Source organism: Arvicanthis niloticus, chromosome 12, assembly GCF_011762505.2.
Source record: "Arvicanthis niloticus isolate mArvNil1 chromosome 12, mArvNil1.pat.X, whole genome shotgun sequence".
Classification (NCBI taxonomy): domain Eukaryota; kingdom Metazoa; phylum Chordata; class Mammalia; order Rodentia; family Muridae; genus Arvicanthis; species Arvicanthis niloticus.
In genome coordinates this window covers 22102870-22122718 of record NC_047669.1, presented here as the reverse complement: position 1 = coordinate 22122718, position 19849 = coordinate 22102870, and the positions used below count along the sequence as shown (strand labels likewise).

General features: G+C 48.1%; 1 protein-coding gene across 1 annotated transcript in view; it reads left to right on the top strand.

Annotated features, from left to right (window-relative positions):
- Positions 1-213: 213 nt before the first annotated feature.
- The window catches only part of Pdia5 (protein disulfide isomerase family A member 5), an 82927-nt gene continuing 63291 nt past the window's right edge, over positions 214-19849 (top strand). Inside the window, exon 1 of the mRNA XM_034515266.2 lies at positions 214-389. Coding sequence (XP_034371157.1) covers positions 354-389 — 36 coding nt within the window. The 5' untranslated portion in view covers positions 214-353. The remainder of the gene's footprint in view (positions 390-19849) is intronic.

Below are 19849 nucleotides of genomic sequence, written 5' to 3'. Positions count from 1 at the left end.
CTAACTTCTGGAGGCAGAGTGAATTGTTGGTTCTGAAGCTGCGGGCACAGAGCAAGGCCCCCTAGTGAACCACTGTCCCTACTCCCCAGCCTCCCAGTACCCCATCCCCACAACTCCTGCTCTGTGTCCTCAGGCAAAGTCCAAGGCAAAGGCATCCCGAGCGGCGCGTGAACTACAACTCCCGGCAGGCACCTCGCCGGGCCGCCTCGCCTAACCTGGTGCGCATGCTTTGGCAGACGTGGCACCGGGAACTCGGGGGCGGGGAGCGGCTGTGAAGTGGCCGTTGCTGTTGGCCGAGGTGGAGCTGGCAGGCGTGCGCGGGAGCCGGGTGCAGACGGCAGGAGGCGGCGGGGATGGCGCGGGCGTGGGGGCTGCTACTGGCGATTGGGGTGAGGCTGCGGGCCGGCGACACGTGCGTCCCGCATGGCCGTGGGCGAGCGCGGTCCGGGTTGGTTGGGGGCGTGCTCGCAGGGTGGCAGCGGGGTCCTGGTCCTCTGTGCTCCACCGGGGCCAGGCCGGGTGATCCTTCTCTAGGGGTTCGCGCTCTCGCACAACTTTTCGGGGACGCAGGTCTGGGATGTCCTCAGCCTAAGCAGGACCCTCCGGTCGGTGCTTGCACCTGTGTGAGTGGGGTGGAGGCTGCCTTCCACTTGCGCAGCAGGAACACTTGCTCGTGGGTTGGACCCCCCGGAGAAAGGGCGTGTGACGGGTTGGGTGGGGTCGCCACCTCCAGGAGTTCTGCTCCCACCGTGACACCGGCTCCAGCCCCGGCCAATTTCGAGCAGTGTGGCGCCCTGGATCTTTAAACGTGCCTGCGTTTCTTCCACGAGATGGGGAACCGTAAAGATACCAGCTAAGGTTGTCAGACGGGTCGGCTAAGGAGTCGGTGGAACAAGCTCCTGAGACTGCAAAATGATACCGGAGTGATACAGGAGTGGAGGAGGGCTGGACTAGGGTGCAGACTACGTGGGGATGAGAGGACTTTCCCGAACGGGCATCCCCGGAGAAGTGGGGACAGGTTTGCCCCCTGGGCTGAGGTGTGGCTGTGGGTGTGTGACAGGATGTAGTTGCTTTCTTCCACTTCTCTCTGGTAACTTCTCGTCTTCCTTGTGTTGGGTCCATCTCTTTACAGCCACTACCACTAGCACCAAGTTCGGAAGACTTACTGCCCAACCACTCCACTGTTTTCTCTTTGGGTGTGGCAAGGATGCTGGCAGATGGGGTTGGGGGGGTGGTAAAGGAGGGGTGATTGGATTTAAACGCTTGGACTTCCCAGTGCCCTGTCATCATTTGGGGTCATCAGTTAAGGAGTGACCTCGAGTTTTCTGTTAAGTGGAAGTAGGTGTCAAAGGAAGCTCCCTGTTCCCTGCTCTGTGTCCTCTAGGAGAGATCTAGGTTACAGTGAAGTTTTGTCGCTACCCTGTAAGGGGGTGCTGGTAGTGTTCTATGATGTTTGACATTAGCTTCCTGGAGCCAGTTGGTCTGACTCCCATCAGGATGTCAGTCCTTGAACTCTGAGGGAGGAGAGTTCTGCTTTCTTCCTTTTTCCCTCCCTCCAGTAAAAACAAGGGCCTAGTAGTTTGAACTTTTACTCTGTAAACATTTATCAACCCCGTTGTTTGCCACCGAGTTGAATTTTGGGTGGGGAGCAAACTACACTCTGTGCCTGCTGTCAGGTGTTGCCTTCGGCTGAACCACAGTCAATCCTGTGAGCAAATAAAGATAGAAGGACAAGGCTGTTAGCCTGCCACAGGAGAGCCATACATTATCTGAGGTGGAGAGTCCCACAGGGAGAGGTCACAGATCTAAAAGGGAGAGTACAGGAGGGAGAGCCCCTGGGGCCTTACTGAGGTGGGTGGAGCAGAGTCCAGGAATAAATGTGTAGTGGGTATTTCTGAGGGCTGCATGCAGCTTCCCCTCGGGCAATGAGGAAGAACACTGAGGTTTGCCCAAAGCTCTGGCAGCTGGGAGTTCCCTGAGCCTAGAATTGGCTTGGCAGATGCCAGGTAGAGAGAGGGATGATATCTTGGAATCCAGCAGTGACTGCTGGTTGGGCCCCTGTACATTTAAAAGCTCTGTGGATTTGATAAGGGCTTCCTACATCCCTGGAAGCACTTTGAGTTCTTTGTTCGCTCTGTATTGACTGAAGGCCACTGGGCGTGGGCCAGGGTTTATGAAACAGGATTTAACTGGGTCTGATGGCATGGGTTTGGAATCTCAGCTAGGAGGTTGAGGCAGGAGGATGGAAAGTCTTGTTTGGACTACAGAGTAAGTTTAAGGGCAGCCTGGGAGCAGAGTGCTAGTTTAGCGTGTGCTACATTCAATTCTTAATACTGTATAAAAAGAAAAGAAAAAAAAATCAGTATCCCCTGTATCTGTGGTCTCTCTGTCCAGGTGTAAGTCATCCGTGGTCAATAAGAAAGTGGGGTCTGAAGACATAGCTTGGAGGGTAGAGCACTTGCCTTGCCTACATGAGGCCCTGAGTGTGATCCCAACACCATGTAAATTGGGTACCGTATAAAGCCAAGCAATTGGATCAGAGAGTCAAGGACATCTTCAGAATTTCAGGCCAGCCACTATGACTTAAAAAAAAAAAAAAAAAAAGTGAGCGTTTTACAAAACGACATTTTGAGAGACCACATTCATGTTTATCACCAGTATAGTAGTGACAGCTGTATTTTGTTATTTTAATGCAGTAATAATACTGTATTATTACTTTTTAAAAATCTCTGTCTAATTTATAAATTAAACTTGTTCACAGGTATGTATGTATGAGAAGAAAAGTCTCTGTGTTCTGTAAGATCTGCAGTTTCAGGCATCCACGGGGTGTGGTGGGGGGGAGTTTGTAGTCACCCCTCCTCAAATAAGGGAAACAGATGGAAAAGGGTTTACAGAGATTTGTGTACATAGCTGTATGAATACCACATCTATTATAAAAGCAAAAATATGGGAGTGATTTAATTAATAATAGTGGCATGGTACAATACCTTTTGGCCTCTTTGAGATGTTGGAAAGAAGTGTTTCTTTGTTAGTGTGGGCATCTATAGCAAATATACCATAGACTGGGTCCTTATAATGACAAGCTTTTCACTGTTTCTGATGCTGAGTGACTGATGTCAGGGTACTAGCTCAGTCAGGTTCTATGGCAGATCCTCTTCCAGGCTGCTCACTGTTGATTTCCTGTATCCTTGTCTGGCAGAGAGAGGGCTGGGCACTTTCTGGGTCCTTTTTTAAAGCACCGATTCTATTCATGCAGATTTTACCTTTGAGCCTTGCTAACCTTCCCAATGCCCCACCTCTACATGCCTGCCACAGTGCGTGTGGAGCGTTAGGGTTCCAACATATGAATTTTAAGGTACACCAAGCATTATTAGGTCCAACACCCAGTCAGTGGTTGTAAAGATACAACCACTTAGCTGTAATACAGTTAAGGCACATTGTTGAGATATGCTACGGTGTGGATGAAGACCATCTAAAGAGGGAAGATGCTCAGGTGTGCAAACCAAGATTCAGACCAGACTTCAGGGTAGATGAAGTTGATGTGAAGAACTAGCAGAACATTGAAATACTAATTGTCCTAGAAGGAGGAGTAGCGGGGGACTTTCCCTTACTTCATTTGCTTAATTTTTAAAAATGTTTTCTAAGTGTTCTATATAAGCTTGTAATCAGAAAAAAAAATTAAAAAATTAAGTGCTTTCTTGGCAGCCTTTTTTGGTCTTCTAGAAAAATCCACAATGGCACCTGGGACTTTAACCCCAGAAGCACCCAGACTAGAGAGACCAGGACCTTTGACCCTAGAGCCTGGTTTCCTGCTGTCTAATTGATGCTTCCTGCCAGGCCTGACCCTCCACAAGGACCATGAGTGCTTTGTTATAGTGTCTGGGCAGTCACAGGACAGAGAATTGTCAGGGCTCAGTAGCCGTCTTCATGTTCAGTGGTTCTCAAATGTCTGGCCAAGGACTCTGCTGGACTTTGGCAGAGTTTTCTGTAGTGTACAAACAAATTGCAAAACAAACAAACAAACAAATAAAAAAAACCCCAATAGTGAATAGGGTTTTTTTTTTTTTTTTTTTTTTTTTTTTTTTTTTTTTTTTTTTTTAATGAATCCAAGTATTCTGTGTTAAAAACTTGCCTGGGAGTCAGCCATGGTGGCACATGCATTTGATTTGAGAAGGGGCAGTGACAGGTGGATCTCTGAGTTTTGAGGCCAGCCTGGTCTACGGAGTGAGTTCCAGGATAGCCAGGGCTATACAAAGAAAAGAAACCCTATTTTGGAAATAAGAAAGAAAAGAAAAACTTGCCTAGGACTTTAGCTATGGCTCAGTGGTGGAGTACTTACTTAGAATGTGGCAGACCCTGGGTTCACTCCCCAGCAACACACATACTTTTTTTCTAGATGGGATGTTTAGTGTTGTGTGTGTGTGCATGCATGTGCATGTGTGTGTGTGTTTGTGTCTAAACTGAACTTTATGGTAGCATATTGCAATTTCATATCAAAAAGTCCATTCTTTATAAAATTTGTTTAAAAATAGACAATACATATGTTTACAAATTTATTTGTACATGCCTAATACAGTCCATGCATTTGTGACATCTGAGAAGTGGTCCTACTTTATTTCGCAGGGCTGGGAATTGCACCCTGAGCCTCTTGCATGCTAGACAAGCACCCCATCCCCCTCAGTTCTCACAGAACCAAAGAGAAGAGCCAGGCCTGCTGAATTATAAATTGAGTTCTTCCCATTCCTCCCTCTCCACCTTGCTTCCGGTGCCTTTGCCCTGTGGTGGCTGGAAGCTCAGAGCCCAGGGGACAGTGGGTGCAGGCTCAGAGGGCATGTTCGTCCTGTGGCCTCTCCTGCAGAGCTTTTGAGGTATACTCAGGCAGGTTTTCTTCTCCTCTGGCACCATTATATATTTAATAGGCCTTTGTGGGCTGGCCTGGGGACCTAATTGCCATTGATAATGCTGCTTGGAGCCTAGAGTGCACTTTTCCCACAGAAATAAACACATTACCGAGGAAGTCTTAAAACAGATGTGCAGGGTACATAGGTGGAGCTATAGCTGAGCTTCACATGGATGCCAAGTGCTGACAAGGCTGGGTATGCAGGCCATGGGCAGGGGGTGGGCACTGCGTGGCCAGAGAAAGCCCCAGGAAAGAGTTCATTTCACAAGGAGGGTCCATCTCAGGCTCTGTGACTGCTGGGATCCTTATCTGGGTGTTGTGTGGTGGGCACTTAGCCTAGGCCCTGGCATATGTGTGCCAGGATAGCATTTGGTGGAAAGAGTGGGTGTTGCAGACAGGGAAGGAAGCCTCCCGGATAGGGAGAGGTCCATCTGATGGGAAGGGGGACCAGAGTGTGATGTGGGGCTAAGACTGGAAAAGCAGTTCCATCAAGAACCCCAAATGTCTGCTAAGCTCTGGGACTGGGTTCTGTAGGTCATGGGGAAACAGATGAAAGTGGTCCCTTTAGTAACACCACGGGACATAGAACAGTGGGTTGACAGGAGAGGCTAAACTGCTCTGCCCAGAACACTTCTTGCTTTCCTCCTCGTTATCTGTTAGAGTCAAGTGTGATGTGTTGGAAAGAAAGCGGGCTTTCAGCTAGCTGATGCTCCGTAGCTGCATGGCCTTGGGCTCCGCTTCACTTATTTGTAAATGGTAATAATATCTATTTTCCTGGGTGGAAAGGATTAGAAACAATGCAAGAAGCAGGCAGCACAGTGCTTGGCATCAGCAGGAGCCTTGGCATCATTGCAAGCTGTTGAATAATAGGCCCAGGACATTGGTCATGTGCATTGAAGGGCCAGCCTGGCAGATGTGAGCAAGGGACCATGTGATACGGATGCTAGGTGGTGGGGTGTGAGCTGCTTGGGTCCTTCAGGGCCTCTTGGTGCTGACTCTTGTTCGCCTTCCCCCTCTTTTGCTCGACTTGTGTGGAGACACCTGGGGAATTGGCTAGTACATACAAAAAGGCTGAGGCTGAGTTAAGTCTTGGTTTTTCCTCCTTCCTTCTGAAAGAGATCTTCTCTCCGGGCAGAGACACACCTACCAGACTGCAATAATCCCTAGAGGGTTTCACCCCCGCCTTTGTGGTTTTGTTCTGTGGGGGCTTTTCTGTGTGGTTAGTTTTGAAACTAAGTGCCCCAGGTTAGAAAGAGCCCTGTGGATGGCTTATGGTCTTTTACACTGTGTAAACTGCTCTAATTTCCCACTACTATATGCTGGACCCAAGTGGGGACAGGAGTACCAGTGTTTTACCCTCCCCACGTGGTGGGCTGTCTGTCCCATTTTTGCAGCATGCTGTTTGTTCTACTGACCGGAATTGTGACAACTCTTGCCTGTTTGTCAAGGGACTTAGTGTTGGGCCGTTGGTCAGTTCACTGTGGCATTAGGTCCTGTGCTAATGTGGTCAGTTAGGCTGTGTCCCCAGAGAGTCTGTGGACTAAGGTGGGGAGTGGTGTGTGGCTCAGGAGGTGAAGGTGCAGTGGCTGCACTCGATGTTTAAGCAGCCACCACCGAGTTGGCCTTGTTTTTCTGGAGTGGCAGTGCCTCCTACCCTGTAGCATGGGAGGAGCAACTGTCTAGGTACCAGCTGGCTTCTCCTCTCCCAGGAGCTCTGGTTTACATCCCCTTTGGCCACCCTATACAACACGCCTGTCTCCTAGCACTGCTTCTTAGCCATGAGCTGTGCAGTTGTGCACTGGGGGTGCTAATGATCCCCAGATGAATGGCCTTTTTGCATCTTTCTGTTTCTCGGAGTCACATTGAGACCCCAGTTGGGTATGCAGTTTTCAGCTCATTCTAGCTTCCTGGAGCAGGGGTGGAGCTCCATCTCCTGTAAAGAATGCCACCGTTCCTCCAGCCCTTTGATGTCTTTGTCTGTCAGCAGATCTTTTAGACCTTGTTGGCAAGTGCTCACAAGGTCCAGGTTGAGAGCAGTAAGCTGGGTTCAAATGTACAAGTGACCTAGCCCAGAGGTATGCTAGGCTGGGAGCCTCCATTGTTAGGCCACGCAGGCAAGTGTTTCCTTTCATCAAAGGGCCCCATCTTGCTGCATCCTGGGCAGAATATTTTATATTCCCATTGGGGAGATGGGCCAGCACTCATCCTAAGGGTGAGACGGGAGTTTGGCCATTCAACAGATGATGCTTCTTTTTCTTTTCTTTTTCTTTTTCTTTGTTTTCCAAGAATGGTTATTTCTTTGGAAACTATTATGAGCTGGGTCCTGTGCTGAGCCCTTTGGGCCGTCATGATAAATCAGAACGGTACCACCCTTCCTTAAGTCAAATGTGAGTGACTTTATTCAGATATGAACTGCTGGCAGAGAAAGCAAGCATAGCGGTAAGAGAATACGTAATGATTCCTCATCTGATGCCCAGAGTTGAAGAAAGGCTTTTCTGAGAACCCAAGGGCCCTATCTCAGAATCGAGTTTTTAAAGGTCCCAGAATGCATTGATTTATCAAGGGCAGCAGTTAGAAATACAACTCATGTTGAGGAGGATGGCAGTAACTTGTTGATAATGTATCTGTTGGGTTGGCGAGTCATAAAAGATGTGGCTGCCGGGTTTGAGAATTTCTGGTTTTTAAAGCAGCGGTGCCCATAAACAGCTCGTGAGGATATCTGCACCGAGGAAGAGCCGGTGGCTGTGGTTACTGCCGTCACGGGCCTCCTCCATTCATAAATTGCAGAAAGCATTAGCACATTTATGAGTACGCTGATGTTAACAAACATAAGGATGAAGCGTTTCTCCACCCATATTCATAGGCCGTCATGCCTGGGGTCGTGTGCACAGTATATAATAACAACACGTGAGAAGCAGAGGTGGGAGGGTTATGAATTCCAGGCCAGCCCACGCCACATCGTGAAACACTGCTCCAAAATACCAGAGGCTGGTGATGTAGCTCAGTGGTCGAGAGCTTACACACAGGTAGACCACCTAAACAAAGCCCTGGGTTCAATCCTCCAGGCCACAGATAAGGTCAGATTCATAGATACAGGTGCGTAGAAAAATCCAAGATTTGGAAATAAAAGATGACTTGTAAAACTTTATGAAGTTTTTTAGATTAATTTATTTTCATTGTATCATATGTAGGTGTTTTGCCTGTGTATGTCTGAGCACCATGTGCAAAGCCACAGGAGGACATTGGGTCCCTGGAGCTCTAGTCACAGACAGGTGTTAGCTACTATGTAGCTGCTGGGGATTGAACCTTGGGCCTCTCTGCAAGAACAGCAAAGCTCTTAACCAAGGAGGCCCCAGTTATGTCATAGTTAGCACTGTGTAAGACATCTACCTGAAGGCCATCTGCTGCACTGGGGAGAGAGCTTGGCTTACTCTTCAGGGCCCCTGTTTGGACTTAGGGAGGCTGCAGATTATCCCTATGTGACCTGGAAGAGAAACCCACTTGTCCTTGGTGTGTAATTTGATCCTGACTGTGTTACTTGCCAGTAGACATTTTTAAGAAAGTGTTTTTGAGCTTTCTCTCTTATATCCTCTTTTAACCTGGCTTTGGTATTTTAGTGCATCTTTTATTGAGTTAAGTAAAACTTTGAAATATGCTCAATATTGATTTGAATGGGAATTAGGTTTCGAAACAATTGACTGATCCCTGAGCCCACAGCTAGAACTGCTGACTGAGCAGATGTGATGACTAATCTGGGCTGTCAACTTGACACACCGGAAGGACCCTCAGTTGAAGAGTTGCCTTCATCAGACTGGCCTGTGGGCATGTCTCTAGGAGCACTTTCTTGATTGCTAATTGACTAAGAAAGTTTCAGCCCACTGTGGGCAGTACCATCCCTAGGCAGATGGGTCTGGGCTGTATAAGAAAGGTGGCTGAGTGTGAGCCTGGGAGCAAGCCAGTGAGCAGCCTTCTTCTAGTTTTTGCTTTTAAGCTCCTGCCCTGCTTGAGTTCCTGCCCAGACTTCCCTCAGTAAGGAACTGTGAACTTTAAGTGTAAGATGGAGTATAAATCCTTTCTTCCCCAGGTTGTGTCTTGTCAGAGCTTTTTCTCACAGCAACAGAAAGCAAACCAGGACAGCAGGATATATGAGTGTGGTGTCCAGAACAGAGACTTAGGCTGGGGACATTAGTTTATGAGTGCTCTTCTTCAGAGAGGGATCTCCTGTGGAAAGTGTAGGGTAGACGAAAGAGTGGATCTGAGCAAACCCAGAGAGAGCTCAGCATGTAGAGAGAGAGGCAGCTGGCTGGAGAATCAGAGGGAAGACCAAAGGATCACAGAAGCTTAAGAGGCTGGGTACAGTGCGAAATGATACCCATAGGGTTTGTGGGGTAGGGGACATTGTTGAGCCAGATTTCAGAGGAATGAGGACTACACAGGGACACAGTGGGAAGTTTTGACTGTGGATGGGGACATGGGGGTTCAGAGAGAGTGGTTTTAAAAGATACACTGCTCACAGCCTTCCCAGGTAGGCTGTAGCTAAAACCCATTTTAAGAGAATGTGCTGATTTCCCTAGCAAAGCTTTGATCAATAAACTTGAATTATCTTTAAAAAATAAAAAAGAATATGTGGGGCTGGAGAGATGGCTCAATGGTTAAGAGCATAGGCCTCTTTCAGAGGTCCTGGGTTCAATTCCCAGCACCCACATGGTAGCTCATAACTGTCTGTAACTTCTTCAGCTCCTGTAACTCCAGTTCCAGAGGCTCCAACACCTTCACAAGTACCTTCAGGCAATACACCAATGGACATGAAATTAAAAAAAAATTAAAAGAAAGAATTATGCACATAAAAACCTGACTTCTGGACTGTCCAGACCTGTGGAGTGACTCTCATTAAGAGTAAGGCCCAGAAATCTCTGTTCACAGATGTACTTAACAGTTGTGGTACTGCTGTGCACAGTAGTCCATGCCTTTAACCTGAGCTGGCAGGAGGCCCTTGGCAAGTAACAGGCAGATCTCTGTGTGTTTGAGGTCAACCTGGTCTCTGTAGGGAGTTCCAAGGCAGCCAGGCTGTATAGTGATACCTTGTTTTTAAAAAGGAGGGGTGGGGTAGGGTAACAGCTACAAAAATTTGTGATATTTCAGTCAGTTTCTTGTGGCTGTGACAAAACACTTGAGTTAGTTAACTTAAGAGGAGAAAAGGTTTATTTTGGCTCAGGGTTTCTGAGGTTTGAGTGCATGGTTTCTGGACCCTGTTGCTTGGGCACCATCTGTCACAGGGACAGTCTGTGGGTCAGACAGGCTTGCCTACCTTGTGACAGCTGTGGAGCATGGACAGGAAGGAGCCTGAGTCCCAGTATTCTCTGACCTTACTGCAGTTGGGAACCAAGCTTTGTATACTTGGGCCTTTGGGTAACATTTCAAATCCAAACTCTAGCAGGGAGTGTTAATTTGTGTGGCAGACAGTCATTTGGCAGGTGAGGTTATTGCTCTCCACTGACTGGTGTGGTATATGATGCTGCCACTGTCTTGAGCGGTATCACCAGTGCCCTGCTGTTTCACTTGGCCCGAGCACATGCAGTTTCTGCCTCCCTGTGAAGGGCTTCTGGGGGCATTACAGGCATGCAGGATAATGGAAGAAGATGGATCAGCTGTCATGCTCTTTGCAGTTGGTCATGCTCGGTGGCTGGAAGGGAGAAGCGACCTCGCTGGCCTCGTGGCTCTTCTTCTTAGAGCTATGGGGAATGGGAGAGAAAGCCAGAGATATCTCTGGCAGCGTTCCCGTGGCCAGGTGTAGAGAATACAAGATCTGTGTTTCACACACTGGGCAGCCTCTGCGTCTGCCCTCTTACACTTAGCCTGAGGTGAGTCTTTTTAAATTGCTTTTGAACCTCGGTTTTCATGTACCTAATGTGGGGATGACTCCACTTCCCACAGCAGTAGTTTACAGAAAGAACACATACACATCGTTTTGGGGTCAGGGGAGGTACTGGAACCCAGGTCCTGGACTTGCTAGACCTAGACTCCTCTGTCACTCAGCTCTGAATCTCACCCTGCGTCCTACACAGCAGATATAACTGCTTCTCTGAATGCTTAGTTTTGTTGCCTCTCAGACACCCTGATGTTTCTGATCCATGTCATTTGAAAAAGATGCAGGTGTTGCCCACTGGATTGATTTTTATGACTGCTTCTGAGTGGAGACTAGAAGGCTGCAAATGTGGGTTTAGACCAGTTGTTGGCGGACAGACCGTGTTAATGTGTTGAAAGCATGTCTGTGTACTGTGGGTCAGGAGCACTTGAGCTGCTTTTTTTTTTCTTGTCAATTAGAGAAGCTTTGAGGTATGATTGGGTTTCCAGAGTGGGAATTCATCTCCTCCCCCTCCTCTTCCCCGACTCCTCCTCCCCCTGCTCCTCCTCCCCCTGCTTCTCCTCCCTCTGCTCCGTCTCTTCCCCCTGCTCTCTAATTCAGTGTTTCTACCAGTTCATCCTCGTTAGCAGGCCTGGCACACCGGGCTGGCAGTTACCCAAAGCCCTCTTGGCCCTAGAAGAGGTTTTCCAAAACATTAAAAGCCTCAGGGACTTACGTCTTGGTTAAATGCACTGCAGTTGCAATTTCAGGATAAGCAAACCTGTTTTTATAGGCTCCTGGATCAATTGTCCTGCCCCTGACTTGTCCCTTGTTGACAGCCACATTTGTGCTGTGTGGAATACGGGGAGAAACTGTGCCATGTAGTCCTTAGTATAAGGAGTGATTTCTTAAAGGAAGCGAAACACAGGCTAAGAATTCTTTAGCAGAAATGCTGGGATCAGAAGTACTTTGGATTTCAGATTTATTTTGAATGCTTGGGTATACATAATGAGATCTTGAGGATGGGTTCTTCATCTGAAGATCATTTCCCTTTCAAATGCGTCTTGTACGTTTATCCTGAAGGTAGTTTTATGGAATTAAAAAAAAAAAAAATCATACCTGCATCAGGACTGGGATACATCATCACATGTAGTCAGGTGTGGGATTGTATACTTACCAGGTTGCCGCTCAGAAAATTTTGTGCTTGGATCCAAGCACAGTGGGCACACATCTGAAATCCCAGCCATCGGGAGGCTGAGCAAAGAGGACCAATACAAGCCTGTGCTTGTATTGGATTTTCAGATTCTAGATGTTCCGCCTGTTTAAGAAGGTGGCTACCTTCGTGTTCACAGAACAGGGAGTGACTGCCTGTGGCTCTTCTTTTTTCCACCCTGGGTGTTGGGTCCTTCAGACTTGGGTCTGAATCAGGGATCACTTGCTGTGTAACCCTAAGCAAGTGCTGTAGCTGAAATGCTGAGTGCCTCCTCTAAGGGCCCAGGTGGAGGGCAGAAGAGGGTGTTGGGTTCCCTGAAATTGGAGTTGAGGAAGCTTATGAGCCATTACATGGATGCTGAGAATCGAACCTTGGTTCTCTGCAAGAGCAGCAAGTGCTCTTAACTATTAAAGCCATCCTCCAGCCCTCCTCCTACCAGCACTCGGGAGGCAGAGGCAGGTGGATCTCTGTAAGTTTGAGGCCAGCCTGGTAAATAGAGCTAATTCTAGGACAGCTACACAGAAACCCTGTCTTGAAAAACAAACTAATATATATATATATATATATATATATACTATATTGATATAAACATCTAGAGTGCTAGGGTTATAGATGGGTCCCAATATCTATATAGATATTTATAGATATATGATCTATCTGTCTATTATAGATAGATATAGATATAGACTTATAGACCTAGATCTCCACCTAGCTCCCGTGGCTACATGGGTGGCACACACCAGAGGCCTGTGCTTATATGTCCTCCCTCCCCTCATGCATACCTCCGCCTCCCACTGCTATCCAGGGACTCATAGTGCTTAGTTGTATTTTGAAGCCTGCTGGATAAACAATGACATCAGAAACTGGTGATGTGTTCCCCAAACCTACTCTGCGGTCCCGCCTCCTGACTTAAGAGCGGTGTCCTGCCATGTGGTTGGTGGAAGCGTTTAGGGGTCATCCTTTGAAGGAGCGTGTTCCTTATGCTTAAAAGTTAGTGTGATTTTGTATAGCCCTTCTTATAAGAATTTGCTAGGTTTGTGTTGCATGCAGGGTATTTTCTGTTTTTGTCACTGTGGTGGCTGTTGATGAGACCCAGGGCCTTGTACATGCTAGGCCGGTGCTCTGCCACAGAGCTACATCCCGAGTCCTGTTTTTTAAAATTCTGTATACCAGATTTGTAAAGAAAACAAACAAACAATAACAAAACCCCTAAAACTAAAAACAAAACCAACCAACCTCCCCCAAAACAGAACAGAAAACCCCTGGCCCTTGAAATGGTGAAGCAAGCAGCCCGCAGTGCAAGTGCAGACAGAAGGTGAGTGCTGTGTGGATGTGGGAAAAGTACTGTTGTGTCCTTGCATAGCAGATGGGGTCAGGAGGCCCGTGGGGAGTGATGAGTGGCATTTGGGCCATCTTTTGACAGCCATCTCTATCTTTTCTTTCTTTCTCTTCTTCCTCTTCCTCTTCCTCTTCCTCTTCCTCCTCTTCTTCTTCTATTGAGCAGTTTTTGTGGAGGGGCTTGCAGTTCTGGGGATTGAACCCAGGGGTTACGTACATTAGGTAAGTTCCTTACCACTGACTTACATTCCCAGCCCCGGCCAGTACTTTTGTTGTTGTTGTTTGATTGGGGTGTGTATGTATGTGTGTGTGTGTTAGAATGTGGATGCTCACATGCGTGTGGGTGTCAATACATGTGTGTGGCGGCCTGAGCGTCTTCTTTCATACATCTCCACCTGAACCCAGTGCTCACTGAGTTGGCTAGTCTGTAGCCATCTTGCTTCTGGGATTTCTGCCTCTGGAGTGCTAGGATTATAGATGCCCCACCCCCACCCCCCCATCTGCCAGGCATTTACATGGGAGCCGGGGATCTGAACTCCTGTCTCCACGCTTGCACAAGCGTTTTACCACTGAGCCATCTGTCTTCATTGTGCCAGTCTCCTGACCCCACTAAGTATTTCGTCGTTTGTCTGTCTGTCTGTCTGTCAGATGGAAGTAGTGCCAGAGTTACAGAAAGGCTGCATGAAGAACGAACAGAGGATTCTCACGCCCTTTATTCGGGAGCCATGAGTATATTTAATCACATATAGTTCCCACTCCTCTTCTACATGTATAGAGTATATATGTTTCTAGTTCTAAGTGCTTCAGTCACGTGACATAGCAGACTTTCAGTCCTACTGAGTGGTCTGTCCCATAACTACCTAATTCCTGTCATTAAGCAATGACTGTATTTCCTAGAACACAGGAATATTACTTACCTCACACAATGCAACCATTAAAATCAGGAAAGAGAACGGATAGCCCTGAGTGTCCGCTGGGGAATGGGTCCAGGAACCCTGCTGATATGAAAATCCACAAGCACTCAGATCCCTAAGACTAGCACAGTGTTTTACCCCTGTGTAATCCTTCGGGCACTCTGGTTCTAGCTTGCCTGTGAAGCCTGTACATTGCAGATGCTGTGTGAACAGTGAACAGTCAGGCTGTTGGCACTGTGAGGAGAACGGTCATTCTGCAGGTCCGTACAGGTGGGCTGACCTGAGGTTGATGGAGTGGGCCCATGTGTCAGCCCCACATAGGGCCAGCTCTGGACTCCAGTCTGAGACCAATGTGCTCAGTCATCCTCAGCTCCCTGTGCTCTGAGGAGACTCTTTACTTGTTGCCTTTTGTGACCTTGACTTTTTTTTTTTTTTTTGAAGAGTTTTTGTAGTGAGATTTATTTTGTGTGCCTGGCTTTTTAAAGGATCTCCACTGGCTACAAAGTAGTGAAAAAAATAAGAAAAGCTACAAGTTTCTGCAGCTTGAGATTTTTGTTTGTTCATTTGTTTTTAAGTTTTAAAATAATGTTTGAAATTACATTTATTTGTTTGGGGTTTGTGTGTGTGCGCATGTGCACGCGTGCCATGTGTCTGTGTGGAAGTCAGAGGATAATGCCTAGGAGTTGTTTCTCTTTTCCCACCATGTGGGTTCTGAGTTCTGAACTTCAATCAGGCTTGGCAGCAAGCTCCTTTACCCATTTAGCCATCTTGCAGACCCTGTTTTTGTTTTGAGCATCATGCTGTGTTGTCCAGGCTACTAACTCTCAGTCCTCCTGCCTCAGCCTCCCAAGTGGAGGGATTACAGGTGTGTGCCACCATACCTAAGTTACAATGTGGGATTTGATGTTTCCATTCAGTGTATCCTAGTGGAAGGCCATTGCTTCACTTTGCTCCATTACCAGTAATGTTACCATTGGTCCCTTACTTAACTAAGAGACTTTGTCATGCTTTGCCCACTGTAAAGTTAAATTTCTTGATTGGGAGACTCTTTGAGAGATATTCCCATAATATAGCCAAATGGTGTTAATTTTTTTTTAATTTAGAAATCAAACATTCTTATTATGCTGAGTTACAAACTAGAGAGAGAAGCATGAATCCCACCACTTGGGAGGCAGAGACAGGCGGATTTCTGAGTTCGAGGCCAGCCTGGTCTACAGCGTGAGTTTCAGGACAGCCAGGACTACACAGAGAAACCCTATCTCGAAAAAAAACCAAAAAAAACAAACAAACAAAAAAAAACAAGAGGGAGAGAGAGAGAGAGAGAGAGAGAGAGAGAGAGAGAGAGAGAGAAGCATGTATTGATCCAAGGGCTAACTGTTTAGGCTTTGTTGTCCGCCCCTCTCTTCTGATTGTCGGTTTATTTGCTTGTGGCTATGGTCATACCGTGAGAATTTCAGTTCTTTTCTTTCTTTTTTTTTAACCTTAACCTCCAGGCATGTGTTTTTACATTGTACCTTCATTCTTTCGTGCCAGTGTATGCAGCCAGTCCCCTGCGGCGGGTGTTTAGCTTGTTTGCACGGATTTCACTCTTGTCGATGGGGCTGTGTGAGTCATATCTGTGCCAGAAGCTCTGCTCACCCCCTCAGGACAGCGCCTTAGAAGTGGAGCCACCGAGTCAGAGGGCACGGGCACTTTCAAGAGACCCACTACCCCATGCCAAGCAGCTTGCCATAGAAATTGGCTGTGTTAGGCTCCTGCTGTGACAGTTGGGCTCCATATTCTAAGAGATTGGCTAATGGTGCCCCAGCCCTTTTCTCTCCCTTTTTAGCAGTGGCCCACCAGCAAAGAGTTGTGTGATTAATTTCCGGTGTTCTGAGTTATGAAAGCAGGGGTACTTATTTCCAAAAATAAATCCCAGTGCCAGGGAGCACATTACTTTCCTCAGGCGGCACGGCTCGGCATCAGGCTGAGAGCTGACGTCACATGTCTCAGGAAGAACCTTGGGGATGAGGGGTGATTTAAGATTGCATGGGAGGACTTGGGGTGTTTAACCTAGGGTCTTTGGAGGGGGTGGTGGTCTTCAGCATGGGATAGCAATAGATGGCCTGGGAGGGGAGGGGTGTAAACCTCCCATGATTAGCATGGTTCAGGGTGATGCTGGCAGGCCAGAGGACATGGACTTCCAGGAAGGGGTTCACGTGGTGAGTTTCCAGAGCGGGACCCCTTACTAGAAAAGGGCCAGATAGGGGAACTGCAGAGGTCCCAGCTGGTGGTTACATGTGCAGGGAGCTGACCTGAGAAACGCTCAGTGAAAGTGCCGATGGCCGGGAGACACACAAGTCTGTGGATCCCTCCACATCCCGGGTATAGGGTTTGGTATTCCAGGTGCTTATGAGAGCAGGTGTTGAGTATTTTCTTGTTGAAGCTGCTATTTACTTAGGTGCTCAGACCTATCTGTGTGTGTACCAGAAGGTCCAGATTGATGCCTCAAGATGACCATATAGAGATAGCCTTCTGTTGTGTGCGGGAACCAGACGTCCTCTAGAATGTTAACTACGAATCTTTAGCAAGTCTGCCCTTTTCATCTTGACAGGGCTGCTTGAGTTCCAGCTCGAAGTGAGGATGACACTTAGGAAGATTCCTGTCACGCCAGGCATAGCAGCACATTAAGTTCAAGGCTGACCTGAGCCTGGTTTATGTAGCGAGTCCTCCAGCATTGCTGGGGCTACATACTTCTTGCTGTGCATTGTTGTGTCTGTGTGAGGATGTGCAATCCCCAGGAACCGGAGTTACAGACAGTTGTGAGCCACCATGTGGCTGCTGGGAATTGACCTAGGACCCTCTGGAAGAGCAGCCAGTGCTCTTAACCACAGAGCCATGTCTCCGACCCCAAGGGCTATCCTTAACAGTTACCACATAATATTTAATGCATACAGCCCATGGTCTGGGATTTAGCCAAATGCTATACTTGGTGCTGGGGAGTCTTTGAGGCATGACTTTCATTGCAATGGCCAAGGAAACCAGCTGCTTCTTTAGAGGCAACCTTACCTTCTTGGTAGTCATAAGGTTACGTGTGTCTAATACTATCATTAGGAAGAACTTCAGAAATCCCTTTTATCCCTCCCTTTCCAGAGAAGGACACAGACCGAGGAGAGATGACCTACTTATCCATGGTCACTCAACCAGTGACTGACAAAGTCCATACCAGCTTCGCGGTGTGGCTCCACCTCCCCTCCCAGGTTTGGCTCTAAGTTCTCAGCGAGCCTGTTCTCTGGCATCCAGTTCAGACCTTTGTCTGTCTTACCCCTCAGTCCCTTTACCACCAGGTTCCTCAGTGTCTAGACTTCCAGATTCTGACATTTCAAAGCTATTTTGAGCAAAATGTGGGTTAAACTAAATTAAACTGGTTTCTTCACAGCTCCCAACACAAGAAGGGTGTCTTTACTCAGGTGACAGAGGGAAAAGGCTTGAGCCCCACCTCCACCCTTCCCCTTAAATGTTAAACTTCTGTCCCCAAATCTCTCTTCTTCTGCAAACTGGGATTTTACATAACTGACCGTTGCTGGCTCTGGAACTTGCAGAGGAGGGTGAATCTATAATGACAGTCACTGCAGTTCCGGGGAATGGGGAGGGTGCTGGCACATGCCCCAGAGACAGCCTTTTTATTTTTATTTTATTTTTTAGGTAGAGGGTGTAGGTGATAAGGATGGTTGTCGCTGGTTATTCTCTAGGTGTGTAGATGGTAGCACTGCTGGTTGGCTCAATGGAAAGGAAGGAGTTTGTGTGTTCTGTGAGCAGGTGGGGAGTGGGCACTGGGCAGGGTGAAGTGGAAGGGGAGGCCTGCCACATAGCACAAAGGCCCTGCTGGGAACAAGTCAGGGGTTACTGCCTCATGTTGAACATCTGTACCCTTGAACTTGTAGAAAGCAGGATATCCTTCTCCTTGCTGGCCGGCCATTAGCTCTATTGCTAGGAAGTGGCTCCTTTTCTGTGTGGCGGTTAGGCCAGAAGCTCTAGAGTGGTGTCATGAACAATTTGAAGCCCTGCCTCTACTGTGAATCTACAACATGTCCTTGGGCGCCTAACCTCTGGTCCCCCTCCATCTTCTGCAGGACACAAGTACGCACCTGCTGGGATACCCTAGCAGTAAACTTGTCACCGTGCACACGAGCCTGGCAGGGTTCTTCTAAATGTGCTGTGTGACCTCTACAGCAGGTCGCTGTGCAGATGGCTCAATATGCCAGGTTTTCTGGTGCTGAATGCGTACGTGTGCATGCCTTCCTGCCTGGACCTGTGGCTCTGCCTGATTGCAGGGAGGCCTCCGGAGGAAGAGGAGGTCCCCGGTTGTTGTTGTTGTCCTTGCTCACTAATCGTACTCAGAGGCAATTAGCACTTGTTATGAGCTATGTCTGCCAAGTGTTACATTAGGTTCATGTCTTCCTCCTCCCTCATTTAATAATGAGCCAAGCCACCAGGTGGGCACGGATCTTATCCTCTGCCCTTCTGGGTCGAGAGATGGCACTCAGCGGTCTAGTAACAAGCCTGGGGTCTTGTAAATTATGGCAACTGGATTCATGCCATGTCTTGTTTGACCCCAGAGTCACTGCTCTTTTCAGGGTGTCTAAAGGATAGCATGGGGCTGAGGATGGAGGGGAGACCCAGAAACAGATGAACTGCGTGGTGGGAGAGAAGCCACCATGTAGATAGGAGAGCTATTCAGAGACATAGCAGACAAAGAGAGAAGTTGGTCTCCTGCCCTTTACCCAGTTGTGCTAGGATGAGGGTTTCACAGGGCCCTGAGGAAAGCCTTGCGTTCTGCTGAAGGGGAGAGGAAGTGGTGAAAGGGGACTGGCGATTGGGGCAGGGTGGTTCTCTGAAGGGGTGGGGTGATCTTTTATGGTACAAGCAGAATCTGGCGTGGAGGGGAAGGTCTCCTCTGTAGTAGAAAAGGGGACTGCTGTTCTCTATCAGGTTCTACCAGGGAAGTGTTTTATGGGTCTCAGCACAGTAGGGACTGAGGGGCAGCCTCAGTGCATGGAGATGGTCGGAGGAGTTAGGTGGGAGCCAAGGTCATCTTTCCTCCCCTCTTGCTCTTGAGTTCTTGACTGCCAGTGTGAAGGCCTGCCAAACACAGGAACTGTACTGGTGCTGGCTGGGATGCAGCTGGCTTTGGGAGCACTCCAATACTGCCTTTTCCTCCCTGGAGCACAGCGGAGGATCAGATAATCTGGGCACCATTGACGCTGCTATTGTGGCTCTAGTTATTATTGTCAGGTAGGTTTGTGGGTTGTGACTTAAGGAGCAGAGTCTCCTGGTGTCTGGGCAAGGAGATCCAGGCTCACTATAGCTTGTGTCAAGAAAAGGAAGGAGCCTGCTGGATAGGTTAATGGAGGAAGCAGAGGAGAAAATGGACTTTTAAGTGGCTGGAAGAAAGGGGGCCTTACGGGGTAGGAGGAGGGCTTCCCTCCTGGCTGCCTCTGTGGGTGCTTGTTAGGGTGAGTGAGGTCTTGGGGGCCCTTTCTTAGAACTTAGCTTGTACATCTCCCTGTATTCCCTGTGGTCCGGCCATTCTGGTTGGGTTTCCTCTGTCAGGCCTCATGGCAAACCCTAAGTCTTCTGTGCCCACAGACACCTGGAGG